This window comes from Microcaecilia unicolor, chromosome 6, assembly GCF_901765095.1.
Source record: "Microcaecilia unicolor chromosome 6, aMicUni1.1, whole genome shotgun sequence".
NCBI classification, from domain to species: domain Eukaryota; kingdom Metazoa; phylum Chordata; class Amphibia; order Gymnophiona; family Siphonopidae; genus Microcaecilia; species Microcaecilia unicolor.
In genome coordinates this window covers 92,864,394-92,885,467 of record NC_044036.1, presented here as the reverse complement: position 1 = coordinate 92,885,467, position 21,074 = coordinate 92,864,394, and the positions used below count along the sequence as shown (strand labels likewise).

Genomic DNA, 21,074 nt, shown 5'->3' with positions numbered 1-21,074 from the left:
GTATAGGGAGCATGGGCTACCAAGGCTTGAAGCTCACTGACTCTACGAGCTGAAGTAACTGCCACCAAGAAAATGACCTTCCAGGTCAAGTACTTCAGATGGCTGGAATCCAGTGGCTCAAAAGGAGGTTTCATCAGCTGGGTGAGGACAACGTTGAGATCCCATGACACTGGTGGAGGTTTGACAGGGGGCTTTGACAAAAGCAAACCTCTCATGAAGCGAATGACTAAAGGCTGTCCAGAGATAGGCTTACCCTCTACACGATAATGGAAAGCACTAATTGAACTAAGATGAACTCTTACGGAGTTGGTCTTGAGACCAGACTCTGACAAGTGCGGAAGGTATTCAAGCAGGGTCTGTGTAGGACAAGAGCGAGGATCTAGGGTCTTGCTATCACACCAGACGGCAAACCTCCTCCATTTAAAAGAGTAACACCTCTTCGTGGAATCTTTCCTGGAAGCAAGCAAGACTCGGGAGACACCCTCAGAAAGACCTAAGGAGGCGAAATCTACGCCCTCAATATCCAGGCCGTGAGAGCCAGAGATTGGAGATTGAGATGTAGAAGAGCCCCCTTGTTCTGAGTGATGAGGGCTGGAAAACACTCCAATCTCCACGGTTCTTCGGAGGACAACTTCAGAAGAAGAGGGAACCAAATCTGACGCGGACAAAAGGGCGCAATCAGAATCATAGTTCCGCGGCCTTGCTGGAGTTTCAGCAAAGTCTTCCCCACCAGAGGTATGGGAGGATACGCATACAGAAGGCCTGACCCCCAATGAAGGAGAAAGGCATCTGAGGCTAGCCTGTCGTGGGCCTGAAGTCTGGAACAGAACTGAGGGACCTTGTGATTGATCTGAGTGGCAAAAAGATCCACCGAGGGGGTGTCCCATGCTCGGAAGATCTTGCGGGCAACCGCCCTGTTGAGAGACCACTCGTGAGGTTGCATTATCCTGCTCAACCTGTCGGCCAGACTGTTGTTTACGCCTGCCAGATACGTGGCCTGGAGAAACAAGCCGTGACAGCAGGCCCAAAGCCACATCTGGACAGCTTCCCGACACAGGGGGCGAGATCCGGTGCCCCCCTGCTTGTTGACACAGTACATGGCAACCTGGTTGTCTGTCTGAATTTGGATAATTTGATTGGACAGCCGATCTCTGAAAGCCTTTGGAGCGTTCCAGATCGCTGCCAACTCCAGGAGATTGATCTGAAGACCTGATTCCTGAAGGGACCAAGCTCCCTGACTGCGGAGCCCATCCACATGAGCTCCCCACCCTAGGAGAGATGCATCCGTAGTCAGCACTTTTTGAGGCTGACTACGGATCGAATTGGATCGAATTGTCCACCATATCAGGGAGTTGTGAAAAGCGGTGGACAACAGGATTGTATCTTCTAGATCCCCTGCAGCTTGATACCACTGGGAAGCTAGGGTCCACTGAGCAGATCTCATGTGCAGGCGTGCCATGGGAGTCACATGAACTGTGGAGGCCAGAAGTCTCAACATCTGCCGAGCTCTGATCTGCTGAGATGCTCTGGCCAGGAAACCAGGGACAGAAGGTTGTCCGCCCTCGCCTCGGGAAGATAGGCCCAAGCTGTCTGAGAGTCCAGCAGAGCTCCTAAGAATTCTAGTTGTTGAACTGGAAGGAGATGGGACTTAATTTATAACAAACCCGAGTAGCTCCAGGAGTTTGAGAGTCATCTGCATGGACTGTAGAGCTCCTGCCTCCGATGTGTTCTTCACCAGCCAATCGTTGAGATAAGCGAACACATGCACTCCCAGCCTGCGTAGCGACGCTGCAACAACCGCCAGGCATTTGGTGAACACTCGGGGCGCAGAGGCGAGCCCAAAGGGCAGCACACAATACCGAAAGTGCTGTGTTCCCAGGCAAAATCGAAGATACTGCCTGTGAGCTGGCAGTATCGGGATGTGAGTATAAGCATCCTTCAAGTCCAGGGAGTACAGCCAGTCATTTTTCTGAATCATGGGAAAGCATCCTGAACTTTTCTCAAATCAGATATTTGTTCAGGGCCCTTAGGTCTAGGATGGGACGCATCCCCCCTGTTTTCTTTTGCACAAGGAAGTACCTGGAATAGAATCCCAACCCTTCTTCCCCCAGTGGCACGAGCTCGACCGCATTGGCGCTGAGAAGAGCGGAGAGTTCCTCTGCCAAGTACTTGCCTGTGCTGGAAGCTGAAAGACTGAGCTCCCGGTAGGCAATTTGGAGGTTTGGAGATCAAATTGAGGGAGTATCTTCGCTGGACTATTTGAAGAACCCACCGATCGGAGGTTACAAGAGGCCACCTTTGGTAAAAAAATTTTACCTCCCCCCCAACCGGTAGATCATCCGGCACGGACACTTTTATTGTGGCTATGCTCGCCTGAAGCCAGTCAAAAGCCCACCCCTTGCTTTTGCTGGGGAGCTGCAGGGGCCTGTTGAGGCGCACGCTGTTGACGTGAACGAGCACGCTGGGGTTGAACCTGAGCAGGCTGGCGGGAAGGTGGATTGTACCTACACTTATTGTAAGCATAAGGAGCATTCCTCCTTCCCCCATAAAAACGTCTACCTGATGAGGTAGATGCTGAAGGCGCCCCTTGTGGGAGAGTTTGTCGAATGCGGTTTCCCGCTGGTGGAGCTGCTCTACCACCTGTTCGACCTTCTTGCCGAAAATATTATCCCCCCGGCAAGGAACAACCACAATCCGCTGCTGGACTCGACTGTCGAGGTCAGAGGCACGCAGACATGAGAGTCTGTGCACCACTATACCCTGAGCAGCGGCTCTGGACGCCACATCAAAAGAATCGTAAGTACCCCTGGACAGGAATTTGCGACACGCCTTCAGCTACCTGACCACCTCCTGAAAAGGCCTGGCCTGCTCCGAAGGGAGCTTATCGATCAGGTCCGCCCGTTGCTTTACATTATTCCGCAAGTGAATGCTCATGTAGAGCTGGTAGGACTGGATTTTGGAGATGAGCATAGCTGACTGGTAGGCCTTCCTCCCAAAAGAGTCCAAAGTCCGAGCCTCCCCTCCCGGGGGCGCCGAGGCGAAATGTCTCGTACTTTTGGCTCTCTTGAGAGCAGAATCCACAACCCCCGAGTCATGAGGCAATTGGGCCTTCATTAACTCCGGGTCCCCGTGAATCCTATACTGGGACTCAACCTTCTTAGGAATGGTGGGGTTAGATAGTGGTTTCATCCAGTTCTTTAACAATGTCTGCTTCAGGACATTATGTAAAGAAACAGTGGATGACTCCTTAGGTGGCAAAGGATAGTCCAGGACCTCGAACATCTCAGCCCTGGGCTCATCCTCAGTAACCACCGGGAAGGGAATGGCCGTAGACATTTCCCAGGACAAAGGACGAGAAAGACAAACTCTCTGGGGGAGAGAGCTTTCTCTCTGGTGAAGGCCACAAGACTCCTCAGAAGAGAAATATCTTGGATCTTCCTCTGCCTCCCACGAGGCCTCCCCTTTGGTATCGGACAGGAGTTCTCTGACTGAAGTCTGAAGCCGAGCCCGTCTCGACGTCGAGGAGCTATGTCCTCGCTGGCGATGCCGAGAAGTGGAGTCCCGTGCCGGTAGCGATGAAGCTCCCTCCATCGATGTAGAATTAACTCGGGGGGCAGCCGAGGCCCAGGCGGGGAGCCAGCCGCCGCATCTATCGATGGTACCGTCGGTGCAAGCACCTCCGGTACTGGAACAGACAGTCGCAGCAGCCTTTCCAGGATCCCTGGAAGAATGGCATGGAGGCGCTCGTCAAGAGTGTCTGTCGAGAAAAGCTGTGGTGTCGGTACAGGAGTTGAGGCCAGAATCTGCCGAGAAGGAAGCGGTACCGGGCTGTCCAGAGACCGGCGCATTGACACCTCTTGTATGGAGGGTGAGCATTCCTCCCGGCGTCGACACTTCACGGGTGCCGATTCCCTCGACGCCCCAGAGCTCTAGGTACCGTGACGAGAAGGGGACCAATGACGGTGCTTTTTTGCCTTCGCTCGAGGCATGTCACCGGTACCCCTCGGTACCGACGCGGAGGATGTGGAATCCACACGCCTCCTCGGGGTCGGGTCCGAAAGGGATCATTCCCGATGGGCCTGTACCGCAGGAGCCCTCGAGGCAGGTGGAGACCCACTCGATGGTTCACTGCTGCCAGCATGTGATGGTCTCTGGACAGCCATTACCTGCGCTCCCGAGGTCGATGCACTCTCCGGTGCCGACATCAACACCGCCAACCTTGGTACTGCTGTCGATGTCGACGTCAAAGTACCAGGCAAAGCTCCAAACAGGCCTTCCCGTTGAACTTGTCTTGACGCTTGTGTCCGCTTTTTAAGGCTAAGACACAACTTACATGTGTCTGGGCGATGGTCGGGCCCAAGGCACTGGATACACCACGTGTGAGGGTCCGTGCCTGAGATTGCCCGGTTGCACTTCTTGAAGCTGCTGGCGAGCCTCGATGTCATTGACGGAAAAATAATGGCGGCGAAATCAAAATTTGCGATGGTGCCGAAGGAAGGGCACAAAAAAGGGAGAAAATCCGTACGGGCGGCCAAAATGGCCGCACACGACGACGAAAGAAAACTTGAGGGCAAAAACTAAGAAACTAAGGGAAAACTTTTTTTTTTTTTACAAGAAAAAACGAAACCGCTCGTGCACAAACACAACGAAGAAGAAAAAACTGGCAAAAAGCCGACTAAAACGAAGGCTCTTCTTTTCTGGGGCACAGAACTGCCATAAACAGCCGCTCTTGACCGCGGAAAAAAGAAGACTGAAGCGGGACTCTCCCGCGACAGCCGGGAAAGATGGCCACGCGATTTTCCGGACCTGGGGCTGCCATGGACGTCACCCATATGTGAGAACAAGCAGCCTGCTTGTCCTCGGAGAATATGTACTACAATAACAAAGGGACCACAGTGCATGTGGCTCTGCCTATGTATGGTGTTTGCACATCATCGATGCTGTGATCCTGAGGACAATGCTGCACACTCACCTTCTCAGGGTGGCTCTGACTGCTCTCCATGCCCTCATGCAGATGATGGTGGTGCTTGAAGATGTGTCTTCTGTACCTGAGGCACAGGAGAACCAGGAGCTCTCTCTCAGCAATGCTGTACTTAGGCTCCCTTCTCCAAGATACATCTGTGGGCACTGAAGAACGATCTTCCGTGTGCAGAGGTATATAATCACGTTTTGTATGTGGAGGGAATGTCCTGCCGTTGCTGTGGATGTTTTTGGGACGCAGGGACCAGTACTGCTGTTGGACATTTGGAATAGGGCATTTCCAACTAGTGGAAACATTTATCTTAGAAAGTCTAGGGGAATTTTTGGGATGTCTTCTTTCAAAACGTTATTTTGGAGGTATTTTCAAATATCGGAAAATGTTTATTTTTTTCATTATGGACAGTTTTTAAACGTTTTCCGATAAATGTTTACTTCTCCACTTGAATGTCATATCGAAAATGCCCCTCTACATGTGAGAATATCTTATTTTTGTACTAAATAAGCCTCTAAATTTTAAGTTTAACCTGTTGAGTTAGATGACTCAGTTCGGCATCTTGGCCGTTATTTTTTCTAGCTGAATACTCCAAAGTTGCTCCTCTAATGGTAGACTTAAAGGATTAATAGCAGTAATAAAAAAAAAAAAAGGTCTAAGATAACTGAACACAGGATGTCAATAAAATACAGAGCAGTGTACACAGGCTAGTACCAATTGATTCCAGTCTCAATTTTATTAAAAGCAACCATAGATTAAATTGTAAACTGTAAATCTAATCAGGCTGCCAATATGCTCGATTCCTGCTCCAGGGGCAGTCTTTTTACAACTGTAGACAGTAATTCCACCTAAGATAACCACTTATGGTACCTCTATGGTTGGACATAAGGGGCTCTCAAACCCCAGATGTAACTCCTTAGAGCTAGGTAAAAAAGCTCATTAAATTGAAGATACTCCTTTATAGTCATTGATATTTCTTGATGAAAAATGGATCTTGTAAAAAAAAAAAAAGAATTGTTAAGCTGCCATAAAGAATGGAGATAGTCTCCACTACAGAGATTCAGCTGAAGTCCAGTATCAGCATGATCTAACACTGTGATAGTATCAATAACAGCACTTTCTGAATAAGACTATACTCTGTGAGATAAAGCAAAGTTACTCACCTGTACGTTTCGTACCATCCTATGGGGGCGGGGAATTATTATGTGAGCTCTTCTGGGCCATTTTCAGCTTCATGGGCACACTTGGGTACAATTGTTTTCCATTACATTTTGAGACATCATTGTTTATTTATTTCTTAGGATTTATTTACCACCTTTTTGAAGGAATTCAGTCAAGACAGTATAGGTTGTTGATGTACTATACGTTTTCGAATACCATTAGGAGGCCTTTGTCAGCGGCAGAGATACGTCAATTTTACATTAGGCTTCTAGTTTAGTCCTGTGTTTCTAAAATACATCACAGGCTGTAGACATTTTGCCTAAAATAGCTACATGCCGACATTCATGAGTTTTCTAAAATGATGCTGTAAATTACTATCTGGTATGTGAAGGCATAATCATGCTACTCCTCTGAATCAACAAGCATTGACTTATGATTACATACAGATATAAATTTAAGCGTTTACTGTTGACCCATTATGCTTTTCACACCAGAACTCTAAAATGTCTGGCCATTATGCATATTCCTTACACTCCTTTCCATGCTCCATGTTCTTCCCAGCAGATCTGTTATCTGCTCCTCCGCTCTCCAAAGTCCACCTAGAGATTATGTGGTGTACTGCCTTTTCATATCTAGTTCTTTCTTTATGGAACATACTTCCCTATAATTTGAGAATTGAAAGCTCATATCCAAAAGTCAAAGCAGAGCTCAAAATGCAGTGTTTTGAGAAAGCCTATAATACTGTTTAGATAATAATTGGCCATACCAGGTTGCTCACAGGGCGATAGCATCTCCTTGTATTCTGGTGCAAAAATATCTGTTGTTTTCTCTGGCTTTACTGTTTTGGGGGCCCTTTTACTAGTGCACACTAATAGATATTAGCGCTCACTAAAATCTACGTGTCCTATACCTATGGACCACGTGGCACTTACTGCACATTAATGTCCGTTAACTAAACTTTAGTAAAAAGGCCCCATTTTCTTTTTCTTACCTCATGGGTTGATACCATGGGTGTAGTCAGCATTTCATTTTTTTTTTGGGGGGGGGGGGGGGGGGGGGGGGGGGGGCATTCATTTCCTTTCTGTTCTCCCACCTCTCCACTGCACCTACACTACCCAAATTGCAAAGGACTGAAATTCAAAACAACTTACGCAGCCGGCTTCTGCTACATAAGTGCACAACTATGGAATGGGCTCCCACTCCATGACCACTTGAACTTTAGGAAATCACTAAAAACCTACCTCTTCAAAAAGGCCTACCCCAACGACCCCACTTAACCCTCTTCACCTACCAACACAGCATGATTATGATCAAACAGGACATCACGTAATCTTCATCCATTCTGACCCTCCACTTATACCTCATACGATCACTATACAACTTTGTATTTGTTATCCACCGACTGGGCAAACGCCTTTGACGGTACTAAGTAAGCCACACTGAGCCTGCAAATAGGTGGGAAAATGTGGGGTACAAATGCAATAAATAAATAAATACCTTTGCTGAAGGAGGTGCCCAAGCCCCACCAGTCAAAGAGATCCACTGCCTGAACTCCCCCCACCACCATGCTGGCTCAGGAGTGAGGAAGTCGGTGGAATGCTTTCCGGCCGTGGATGCCAGCCCTTCCGCACTTGCTCAGTTCATGCGCAAACTGAGCCTGTGCAGGGGTCGTGAAAAGCACTTCCATGCTCTGAGGCAGCATGAGGGGCAATGGGTCTCTTTGGCTGGCAATGCTTGAGCACCCTTGCCAGCTATTCGATGGGTGCTGCAGTTGAGGAGGACTGAGCCCAATGGGGGGCCCAGGCTTTTATATATATATATATATATATATATATATATAGATATAGATAGATAGATATATATATATATATATATATATATAGATATAGATAGATAGATAGATAGATAGATAGATAGATACACACACACACACACACACACAGTGCACTCCATTTAAGTGCACGTCGGATAAGCGCATGCTCTGTTTAACTGCATGCCGTACTTCGGTCCCGTTTTTGGCGCCATCAATTTCTATGGGGACAAACTTCGGTTTAGCACACCACTAATAAGTGCAAGATTCGCTTAAATGCATGGTTTAAGACCGCTCCTCTGCAGGAAAGACTCCACATAAGCGCGCGCACGGAATATGGAAGTCTGTTGGCGCATGACAACCAACGAGATTTCAAATTTACCACCCCTTTAACTGCTACAGGCAGAATAAGCGAAAGAATGTTAGAGTGTCCACTGGGGTTGTCGTCATCGCACAACTGTAAGACTAACACTGGCTGAACGAATAGAAGTTCTTAAAAAATTAGAAAACAAACAAAGTCAAGCATCTATTGCTAAAGAATATGGTGTCAATCCCAGTCAAATTTCATGTGTCATGAAGCAGAAAGACCAGCTTCTGGAAGACTGGCAAAACAATATAAATCCACAACGGAAACGAAAACGGGCAGGAAAAGCTGAGGAGGTGAATTTTCAATGCTGACGAAAACGGTCTCTACTGGCGAGCGATTCCTGATGGAACACTTGCATTCAAACACGCCGAAACTACTGGAGGTAAAACGTTGAAGGACCGACTGACAATCCTCCTTTGCTGCAATATGGATGGGAGTGAGAAGTTGGAACCCCTTGTCATTGGAAAGAGCAAACAGCCCTGTTGCTTCAAGAAAGTTAAGTGACTTCCTGTGTCATACGAGGCTAATGCAAATTCATGGCTGACTGGGGAAATTTGGAAGCAGTGGCTAAAGAAGTTAGACACTAGAATGCGGGCACAAAAGCGTCAGATTTTGTTGCTTTGTTATAATTGTGCTGCATACAGGGATGATGTCAAGCTGTCTAAAGTCACGGTGGTCTTCCTGCCACCAAACACTACCTCTCTGATCTAACCTATGGATCAGGGCATAATAGCCAATTTCAAACAACATTATCGGGCTCTTGTGCTATGTCGTCTGATGAGCGTTATGGATGACCAGACTTGCAAGGATAAATGTGCTGTTGAACTGGCTCATAATCTATCACTGTTGGATTCCCTACATATGCAGAAGGAAGCCTGGAATCATGTTACACAGGCAACCATTGTGAACTGCTCAAGTGGGCAAGCTTTGTTAAGGATGTGGAGAGGGACGAAACAGATGCAGCTGTTGCAAACGCATCAGATGAACAGTTTATTGACATCCCAGCCGGTGTTACTGAAGAGGAGTTTCATCGCTATGTAGCTGTTGATTACGATCTACAAACAGCTGATAACAGCACTGATGTCGAGATATGCGCCTACACGCAGGCAACAACGGCTGATGATGAAACAGATGATGAAATTAGCAGCGAGGCACATGCTGACGAAATTCAACAACCTCCTCCTGTCACTTTTGCAAGAGCACTGGACAGTCTCAACACCATACGTGCCTATCTGGAGGCCACTGGATGTCAGTGCTATGACAGCTTTTACCATCTGGCAGACGTAGTCTACGGAACTCACAGACCCAATAGTGTACAGAGGACTATAACTGATTACTTCAAGTAAGCCTAACGTCAGTTAACGGAGACTGTATACTGTACGTATAATAATAAACAGTACTGTACATATGTTTATCAGATGTCAAACTTCTTTGGGTCACAACGGTTAAGTGCACAGTTAACTGTATGCATTTCTTTGGTCCCAGACCCTTGCACTTAAGCGGATTGCACTGTATATATGTGTGTGTGTGTATGTATATATATATATATATATATATATATGTGTGTGTGTGTGTGTGTGTATATATATATATACATATCTCTCTATATAAAACGCACCTCCAACATTAGAATGAAGCCTCTGTTAGCCAAAAGTGAAGGGGGTGAGATCGCATTGTGTCTGCCCCGCCCACGCGTCAAACGTGATGACGTCGAGGGCGGAGCAATGACACTCATCCAATCGCAACGCTCGGCAGCGAAGCGTCAGGGAAGGAGGCGGCGCTCTCAACGTCTAGCCTTCCCTGTGTTCCGCCTTCTTCTGACGTCAAGGATGACGTCAAAAGAAGGCGGAACACAGCGAAGGGAAACCTAGACGTCGGGAGCACCGCCTCCTTCCCTGACGCTTCGCTGCCGGAACCACGGAGGTACATTTAAAAACAAGAAAAAAAAATAAAAACCATGTTGGGGGGAGCGAAGAGGGTGGCCACAAAAGAAAAACAATGGGAGCGGGAGGGCAGGGGAGAAACGACACCATGGATGCGAAGGGGGGGGGGGGGGGGGGGGGGGAAGAAGAGGGCGGCCCAGGCTGGGACATGGGAGAGAGAGGAGCATGGATGCAAGGGGGGGTCATGGAAGGGAGACAGGGGACTTGCTGGAAAAGGATGAATGGAGGCGGCAGGGGACAGAGGAGCATGGATGGGCATGGATTGGGAGGGCAGGGCTCAGGGAGAGAGGGCAATTGCTGGAAAGGGATGAATGGAGGGGGCAGGGGACAGAGGAGCATGGATGGGCATGGATTGGGAGGGCAGGACTCAGGGAGAGAGGTAAATTGCTGGATAGGGATGAATAGAGGGGACAGATGGGCATGGATGGATATGGATTGCAGGGGAGGCCTCAGGCAGAGAGGGGAAATGCTGGATAGGGAAAAATGGAGGGGCCAGGTGACAGATGAGCATGGATGGGCATGGATTGGAAGGGCAGGACTCAGGGAGAGGGGAATTGCTGGATAGGGATGAATGGAGGGCACAGATGAGCATGGATGCATATGGATTGCAGGGCAGGCCTCAGGCAGAGAGGGGAATTGCTGGATAGGGATGAATGGAGGGGCCAGGTGAAAGAGGAGCATGGATTGGAAGGGCAGGACTCAGGGAGAGGGGAATTGCTGGATAGGGATGAATGGAGGGGACAGATGGCCATGGATGGATATGGATTGCAGGGCAGGCCTCAGGCAGAGAGGGGAAATGCTGGATAGGGAAAAATGGAGGGGCCAGGTGACAAAGGAGCATGGATTGGAAGGGCAGGACTCATGGAGAGGGGAATTGCTGGATAGGGATGAATGGAAGGGACAGATGGCCATGGATGCATATGGATTGCAGGGCTGGCCTCAGGGAGACAGCGGAATTGCTGGATAGGGATGAATGGAGGGGCCAGGTGACAGAGGAGCATGGATTGGACTCACACTTTCACTCTGACTCTCAAACACTCACTCTCACATACACTCTCCCAAACACACACACTCCGAGGAAAACCTTGCTAGCGCCCGTTTCATTTGTGTCAGAAACGGGCCTTTTTTACTAGTATATATATAAAAGCTGTTTTATATAACATGTTGCACTAGAATTTGAAAAGCGTACAAAAAATCAAACAGGGAAGGTATTTTGGATTTAGCTCACACCTTTTCCAATTGTAGCCCGACTTAAGTTATGTTCAGGAAGAACAGTCATTTTCCTGTCCGCAGGGGGCTTACAATCTAAGTTTATATCTGAGGAAATGAAGGGTTAAGTGGCTTGCCTAAGATCACAAGGAGTTGCAGTGGGTTTTAAATTGGGTTTCTGTGGTTCTAAGCCTACTGTAGTAACCATTAGGTTACCCCTCCACTGTCTACAAGTTTGTGAAAACTATTTGAAGTGCACAGATCAAGTTATTATGGTTAAAATGTTTAAATACGAATGTGAAATTTCTACTGCATTACCTTCAGATTAATTCCACCCAGAGTGCTCTTTAAAATATCGCTGCTTTTGAAGTTATTACAATGGTGAATTTCGTTTCCATCCAGAATTGCTGCACTTCCTGGATACAGCTCAATACCAGCCCCCTGGTAAAACATGAGAAAAGGTCATCAAATATTCCAATATGTAAACACTAACGACAAGTTATTAACATTTCTCTCTTGACTTCAATGTATGCAGAGCACTTAGCAATCTTGGGATTAATTATGTCAAGGGCAGATTAGATTCAAGATCTGCACGACCGTACACAAAATCATTCATGCAGATGCCCCACTCTACATGTTAAACTTAGTGGACCTACCGCCCAGAAACGCCAAAAGATCAGCCCGCAAATTCCTCCATTTGAACTTCCCCAGCTGTAAAGGAATTAAATACAAACAGGCACAGGCATACGCGACTACCTTTGCGTACAAGAGCACACAGATATGGAACGCACTACCCATGGCCCTAAAAACCATGGACAACTTAACCAGCTTTCGCAAATCTTTGAAGACACATCTCTTCAACAAGGCCTACAAAAGACATCCTTAACGAAACAAATCACTCCTTATACCACCCAAGTGCCTCAAAAAACACTTCTCACTCGACCTTACCTAACACCTTTCCATCTAAATCCTCATCTACCTTCAGCCTATTATCGACTGTATTTAAGATCATGTAAAGCGAATGCTACATACCTGTAGAAGGTATTCTCCGAGGAGAGCAGGCTGATTGTTCTCACTGATGGGTGACGTCCACGGCAGCCCCTCCAATCGGAAACTTCTCTAGCAAAGTCCTTTGCTAGTCCTCGCGCGCCCGCGCGCACCGCGCATGCGCGGCCGTCTTCCCGCCCGAAACCGGCTCGAGCCGGCCAGTCCAGTATGTAGCAAGACAATACACTTCAAGGGAAGACACAACTCCAACGGGGAGGCGGGCGGGTTTGTGAGAACAATCAGTCTGCTGTCCTCGGAGAATACCTTCTACAGGTATGTAGTATTCGCTTTCTCCGAGGACAAGCAGGCTGCTTGTTCTCACTGATGGGGTATCCCTAGCCCCCAGGCTCACTCAAAACAACAACCATGGTCAATTGGGCCTCGCAACGGCGAGGACATAACTGAGATTGACCTAAAAAATTTACCAACTAACTGAGAGTGCAGCCTGGAACAGAACAAACAGGGCCCTCGGGGGGTGGAGTTGGATCCTAAAGCCCAAACAGGTTCTGAAGAACTGACTGCCCGAACCGACTGTCGCGTCGGGTATCCTGCTGCAGGCAGTAATGAGATGTGAATGTGTGGACAGATGACCACGTCGCAGCTTTGCAAATTTCTTCAATGGAGGCTGACTTCAAGTGGGCTACCGACGCAGCCATGGCTCTAACATTATGAGCCGTGACATGACCCTCAAGAGCCAGCCCCGCCTGGGAGTAAGTGAAGGAAATGCAATCTGCTAGCCAATTGGATATGGTGCGTTTCCCTACAGCCACTCCCCTCCTATTGGGATCAAAAGAAACAAACAATTGGGCGGACTATCTGTGGGGCTGTGTCCGCTCCAGGTAGAAGGCCAATGCTCTCTTGCAGTCCAATGTGTGCAGCTGACGTTCAGCAGGGCAGGAATGAGGACGGGGAAAGAATGTTGGCAAGACAATTGACTGGTTCAGATGGAACTCCGACACGACCTTTGGCAAGAACTTAGGGTGAGTGCGGAGGACTACTCTGTTATGATGAAATTTGGTGTAAGGGGCCTGGGCTACCAGGGCCTGAAGCTCACTGACTCTACGAGCTGAAGTAACTGCCACCAAGAAAATGACCTTCCAGGTCAAGTACTTCAGATGGCAGGAATTCAGTGGCTCAAAAGGAGGTTTCATCAGCTGGGTGAGAACGACATTGAGATCCCATGACACTGTAGGAGGCTTGACAGGGGGCTTTGACAAAAGCAAACCTCTCATGAAGCGAACAACTAAAGGCTGTCCCGAGATCGGCTTACCTTCCACATGGTAATGGTATGCACTGATTGCGCTAAGGTGAACTCTTACAGAGTTGGTCTTGAGACCAGACTCAGACAAGTGCAGAAGGTATTCAAGCAGGGTCTGTGTAGGACAAGAGCGAGGAGCTAGGGCCTTGCTGTCACACCAGACGGCAAACCTCCTCCTCAGAAAGAAGTAACTCCTCTTAGTGGAATCTTTCCTGAAAGCAAGCAAGACGCGGGAGACACCCTCTGACAGACCCAAAGAGGCAAAGTCTACGCTCTCAACATCCAGGCCGTGAGAGCCAGGGACCGGAGGTTGGGATGCAGAAGAGCCCCTTCGTCCTGCGTGATGAGGGTCGGAAAACACTCCAATCTCCACGGTTCTTCGGAGGATAACTCCAGAAGAAGAGGGAACCAGATCTGACGCGGCCAAAAAGGAGCAATCAGAATCATGGTGCCTCGGTCTTGTTTGAGTTTCAACAAAGTCTTCCCCACCAGAGGAATGGGAGGATAAGCATACAGCAGGCCCTCCCCCCAATCCAGGAGGAAGGCATCCGATGCCAGTCTGCCGGGGGCCTGAAGCCTGGAACAGAACTGAGGGACTTTGTGGTTCACTCGAGATGCGAAGAGATCCACCAAGGGGGGTGCCCCACGCTTGGAAGATCTGGCGCACCACTCTGGAGTTGAGCGACCACTCGTGAGGTTGCATAATCCGGCTCAGTCTGTCGGCCAGACTGTTGTTTACGCCTGCCAGATATGTGGCTTGGAGCACCATGCCGAGACGGCGAGCCCAGAGCCACATGCTGACGGCTTCCTGACACAGGGGGCGAGATCCGGTGCCCCCCTGCTTGTTGACATAGTACATGGCAACCTGGTTGTCTGTCTGAATTTGGATAATTTGATGGGACAGCCGATCTCTGAAAGCCTTCAGAGCGTTCCAGATCGCTCGCAACTCCAGGAGATTGATCTGTAGACCGCGTTCCTGGAGGGACCAGCTTCCTTGGGTGTGAAGCCCATCGACATGAGCTCCCCATCCCAGGAGAGACGCATCCGTTGTCAGCACTTTTTGTGGCTGAGGAATTTGGAAAGGACGTCCCAGAGTCAAATTGGACCAGATTGTCCACCAATACAGGGATTCGAGAAAACTCGTGGACAGGTGGATCACGTCTTCTAGACCCCCAGCAGCCTGATACCACTGGGAGGCTAGGGTCCATTGAGCAGATCTCATGTGAAGACGTGCCATGGGAGTCACATGAACTGTGGAGGCCATGTGGCCCAGCAATCTCAACATCTGCCGAGCTGTGATCTGCTGGGACGCTCGTACCCGCGAGACGAGGGACAACAAGTTGTTGGCCCTCGTCTCTGGGAGATAGGCACGAGCCGTCCGAGAATCCAGCAGAGCTCCTATGAATTCGAGTTTCTGCACTGGGAGAAGATGGGACTTTGGATAATTTATCACAAACCCCAGTAGCTCCAGGAGGCGAATAGTCATCTGCATGGACTGCAGGGCTCCTGCCTCGGATGTGTTCTTCACCAGCCAATCGTCGAGATATGGGAACACGTGCACCCCCAGCCTGCGAAGTGCCGCTGCTACCACAGCTAGGCACTTTGTGAACACCCTGGGCGCAGAGGCGAGCCCAAAGGGTAGCACACAGTACTGGAAGTGGCGTGTGCCCAACTGAAATCGCAGATACTGTCTGTGAGCTGGCAGTATCGGGATGTGAGTGTAGGCATCCTTCAAGTCCAGAGAGCATAGCCAATCGTTTTGCTGAATCATGGGGAGAAGGGTGCCCAGGGAAAGCATCCTGAACTTTTCTTTTACGAGATATTTGTTCAGGGCCCTTAGGTCTAGGATGGGACGCATCCCCCCTGTTTTCTTTTCCACAAGGAAGTACCTGGAATAGAATCCCAGCCCTTCTTGCCCGGATGGCACGGGCTCGACCGCATTGGCGCTGAGAAGGGCGGAGAGTTCCTCTGCAAGTACCTGCCTGTGCTGGAAGCTGTAAGACTGAGCTCCCGGTGGACAATTTGGAGGTTTTGAGGCCAAATTGAGGGTGTATCCTTGCCGGACTATTTGAAGAACCCACTGGTCGGAGGTTATGAGAGGCCACCTTTGGTGAAAAGCTTTCAACCTCCCCCCGACTGGCAGGTCGCCCGGCACTGACACTTGGATGTCGGCTATGCTCTGCTGGAGCCAGTCAAAAGCTCGCCCCTTGCTTTTGCTGGGGAGCCGCGGGGCCTTGCTGAGGCGCACGCTGCTGACGAGAGCGAGCGCGCTGGGGCTTAGCCTGGGCCGCAGGCTGTCGAGAAGGAGGATTGTACCTACGCTTACCAGAAGCATAGGGAACAGTCTTCCTTCCCCAAAAAAATCTTCTACCTGTAGAGGTAGATGCTGAAGGCTGCCGGCGGGAGAACTTGTCGAATGCGGTGTCCCGCTGGTGGAGATGCTCTACCACCTGTTCGACTTTCTCTCCAAAAATATTATCCGCACGGCAAGGCGAGTCCGCAATCCGCTGCTGGAGTCTATTCTCCAGGTCGGCGGCACGCAGCCATGAGAGCCTGCGCATCACCACACCTTGAGCAGCGGCCCTGGACGCAACATCAAAGGTGTCATACACCCCTCTGGCCAGGAATTTTCTGCACGCCTTCAGCTGCCTGACCACCTCCTGAAAAGGCTTGGCCTGCTCAGGGGGAAGAGCATCAACCAAGCCCGCCAACTGCCGCACATTGTTCCGCATATGTATGCTCGTGTAGAGCTGGTACGACTGAATTTTGGCCACGAACATAGAAGAATGGTAGGCCTTCCTCCCAAAGGAGTCTAAGGTTCTAGGGTCTTTGCCCGGGGGCGCCGAAGCATGCTCCCTAGAACTCTTAGCCTTCTTTAGGGCCAAATCCACAACTCCAGAGTCATGAGGCAACTGGGTGCGCATCAGCTCTGGGTCCCCATGGATCCGGTACTGGGACTCGATCTTCTTGGGAATGTGGGGATTACTTAGTGGCTTGGTCCAGTTCGCAAGCAATGTCTTTTTTAGGACATGGTGCAAGGGAACAGTGGACGCTTCCTTAGGTGGAGAAGGATAGTCCAGGAGCTCAAACATTTCAGCCCTGGGCTCGTCCTCCACAACCACCGGGAAGGGGATGGCCGTAGACATCTCCCGGACAAAGGAAGCGAAAGACAGACTCTCAGGAGGAGAAAGCTGCCTTTCAGGAGAGGGAGTAGGATCAGAAGGAAGACCCTCAGACTCCTCGTCCGAGAAATATCTGGGGTCTTCCTCTTCCTCCCACGAGGCCTCACCCTCGGTGTCAGACACAAGTTCACGAACCTGTGTCTGCAACCTCGCCCGGCTCGACTCCGTGGAGCCACGTCCACGATGGGGGCGTCGAGAGGTAGACTCCCTCGCCCGCATCAGCGAAGCTCCCTCCGCCGACGTAGTCGGGGAGCCCTCCTGGGAGGTGGCCGCAGTCGGCACCGCACGCGGTACCTGACGTCGGGGACCTCACCCCGGGCGATGGGCCAGCCGGCGCCACGCTCGACGGTACCGGAAGCGCAAGCACCGCCGGTACCGGAGGGGAAGGGCGCAACAGCTCTCCCAGAATCTCTGGGAGAACGGCCCGGAGGCTCTCGTTCAGAGCGGCTGCAGAGAAAGGCAAAGAGGTCGATGCAGGCGTCGACGTCAGAACCTGTTCCGGGCGAGGAGGCTGTTCTGGGCTGTCCAGAGTGGAGCGCATCGACACCTCCTGAACAGAGGGTGAGCGGTCCTCTCGGTGCCGATGCCTGCTGGGTGCCGACTCCCTCGGCGACCCAGAGCTCTCGGTGCCGACGCGGGGAGGCGACCGGTGTCGATGCTTCTTCGACTTCTTCCGAAGCATGTCACCGGAGCTCCCCGGCACCGACGAGGAGGACGTAGAATCCAGCCGTCTCTTCCTCGGGGCCGAGGCCGAAGGAGGTCGGTCTCGGGGGGGCTGTACCGCAGGAGCCCTCAGGGTAGGAGGAGACCCACCCGAAGGCTCACCGCCACCAGCAGGGGAATGGACAGCCCTCACCTGCACTCCTGACGATGCACCACCGTCCGACGACATCAGCAGACGAGGTCCCGGTACCACCGACGTCGATGCAGTCGCCCGATACCTTGGCGCCGATGCAGAGGCCCGATGCCTCGATGCACTCGATACAGTGGCGGCCAAGGAAGATGGTCTGGACGCTGACGACGTCGATGCACTCGAAGATCCCGGTGCCGATGCCGACGAAGGGCCCAAGAACAACACGTTCCACTGGGCTAATCTCGCTACCTGAGTCCGCCTTTGAAGCAGGGAACACAGACTACAGTTCTGAGGGCGGTGCTCGGCCCCCAGACACTGAAGACACGACGAGTGTCTATCAGTGAGCGAGATTACCCGGGCGCACTGGGTGCACTTCTTGAAGCCGCTGGAAGGCTTCGATGTCATGGGCGGAAAAATCACGCCGGCGAAATCAAAATCCGAAATGACGGAAAAAGAGCACCAAAAAATTTAGAAGGGAGAAAATCTCGAACGAGGCCGAAAAGAGGCCTACCCCGACGACGAAAGAAAACTTATCGGGGGCAAAAAGCTGGAAGTACGGGAAGGGGTGGTCTGAAACCCGGGGGGGGGGGGGGGGGGTTCCGAAGCACTTCCCGACACTGTAAAGACTTTTTCCGAAGAAAAACCACGTCAAAAATAAATTTGGACGCGCGAGGTCGACTTTCCGGGGCTCGACACGGCGAAACACGACCGTACCGAGTGCGGACAAAAGAAGACTGGCCGGCTCGAGCCGGTTTCGGGCGGGAAGACGGCCGCGCATGCGCGCGGGCGCGCGAGGACTAGCAAAGGACTTTGCTAGAGAAGTTTCCGATTGGAGGGGCTGCCGTGGACGTCACCCATCAGTGAGAACAAGCAGCCTGCTTGTCCTCGGAGAATGACTATATCATTATAACACTCTGTAAGCCACATTGAGCCTGCAAAAAGGTGGGATAATGTGGGGTACAAATGCAATAAATAATAATAATAATAATCTAGGCCAGTTTTTCTGATCACAAACACTGATCGGGATGAGGTTTTGCTCCATCCTAGTATTTATGATTTTGAAGAATTTTAAATTGCAACAAGACTGTGATCTTTAAATCAAAATATTTATCCAGCAGATATTCAGCAGGCTGCAGCCAGCATTTAAAATGCCCCAGATATTCAGTGCTGGGCCATGTTCACGCACTGGCATTGAATACTCGTAGCTAATTCCACAGGTGCTAGCCGCCAGAGCTTAGGAGGGTATCAGCTGATATTCATCAGGGACCCGCATAAGACATTTATGCAGGTACTGGCTAAATATCGACCTGGAACCTACATAAAGAATGCAGATATTCTCTTCTCTGATTTCCCCTCCCTCCCACCCCCTTGAAGAAGATAATCACAGCCCCCCCTTCTAATCTACTCTCTCTCCCTCACAACCCCCTTGAAGAAACCCCCCCTTCTGATCCCCCTCCCTACCTCCCAAGGGTTAGATGCACCAACTAGGCCCAACCCTCACTACTCCCACCCTCATAGGCCATCCTGGGCTTACCTGGACAAGTCTTAGTGGTCCAGTGGGGTACAAGAGATGCCTTCTCGGTCCTGCCCCTGATGGTTATCACAACCTCTAACTGTACCACGAGACTGCCACTAGAGGTGGTGGTAGCCAGACGTAATGGGAAGGATAGAGTGTGCATTGATGACCCCACTGAGCTAGGATATATCCAGGCAGGCCCAGGGAGCCTATGAGGGTGGGAGGGGTGAGTCTGGTCAGCCCTTCTAACTCTCGGGTGGGGGAGGGAGGGGGGATGGAACTTCTTTCAAGGAGGGAATGAGGGAGGATTGGAAGATGGGCTGTTTCTATGCTTCTGGGGATGGGAAAGAGGGAGGGAGAATTGGAAGAAGGCTGTCATCCTCTGTTTCTGGGAGGGGGATGGAAAAGCTTTTGCCAGGACCTGGAAGTTAACCTGACACCAGATGATATCTAGACCGGTGCCTGGCAGGGCCGTGCCTAGGGTCTCTGGTGCCCCCCTGCAGAGTATCAGTTGGCGCCCCTCCCCCCCCCCCCCCCCGTCTAGCATAAAGTACCATAAATAAGTAAATAAATATAAACTTTTAACGTTGAGCACCTGATTATCAAAGTGGACATATTCCAAACACTATAATGAAAATAAAATGATTTTATCTACCTTTGTTGTCTGGTGACTTAGTTTTTCTGATCATGCTGGCCCAGTACCTGATACTGCTGCTATCTGTCCTCTTAACTCCATTTCCAGGTCTTCCTTTCCATTTATTTCTTTACTTTCCTCCTTTCTTCTTCATTTCTTGCCTTACATCCGTAAGTAAAAGCTGGGTCCTCTGCAGACTTGACTGTCCAGTGGATCCAGCTTCTGCCTATTTTCTCCATCCATGTGCAGATTTTTTAACACCCCCCCTCCAAAATCTACTACTAGGCATGCCGAGAATACAAAACACTCAGGACCTATAGAGCAATTCTACCATACCATAAGCAGTAATTTCTACGAGTCACACAAGGAAAAGGAAAGCATCTTAAACACTACAGTGAGAACTAGAACATCAATTCACCTATTGTAAAACGAATCCAGGCAGAATAATACAGATCGTCGATCCTGCACAGTCAATGCCAACTGAAAGCCATGTCTTTTTCACAAACACAGATACACCCTAACCCACTATACCACTATAGAATAAGTAATAATAAACTTTCTATTTAGACAAAAATTAAACTGAACCCCCAAGATGCCAGACTCTGCATACAATGCAACACCACAGAAACAGAAAATGTCCCCTAGTACTGTGCAAAATATAAAGACAGCAGATGTAAATTTGAAAAAACTAACAAGTACCAATCACCACTTTACAAATTAACAAATAGAAATAAAACAAATATAGAAAATAAAATAATACCATTTTATTGGACTAATACATTTAGTTTTCAGAGGCCAAAACATCCTTCCTCAGGTCTATATAGTATAGTGCTGTTACAGTATCCTATCCTGACCTGAGGAAGGGGGTTTTGTTCTCCGAAAGTTAAACAAAATGTATTAAAATTAGTCCAATAAAAATATTACCTTGTTTACATGTTCCATTATAGTGAATGATACATACCTGTAGCAGATGTTCTCCGAGGACAGCAGGCTGATTGTTCTCACGACTGGGTTGACATCCACGGCAGCCCCCACCAACCGGAACAAAACTTCGCGGGCGGTCCCGCACGCAGGGCACGCCCACCGCGCATGCGCGGCCGTCTTCCCGCCCGTGCGTGACCG

The 21,074-nt window shown here is 50.0% G+C and overlaps 1 protein-coding gene across 1 annotated transcript in view; it reads right to left on the bottom strand.

Annotated features, from left to right (window-relative positions):
* The window catches only part of SHCBP1L (SHC binding and spindle associated 1 like), a 386,593-nt gene that overhangs the window by 61,532 nt on the left and 303,987 nt on the right, over positions 1-21,074 (bottom strand). Inside the window, 1 exon segment of the mRNA XM_030208001.1 lies at positions 11,781-11,903. Coding sequence (XP_030063861.1) covers positions 11,781-11,903 — 123 coding nt within the window.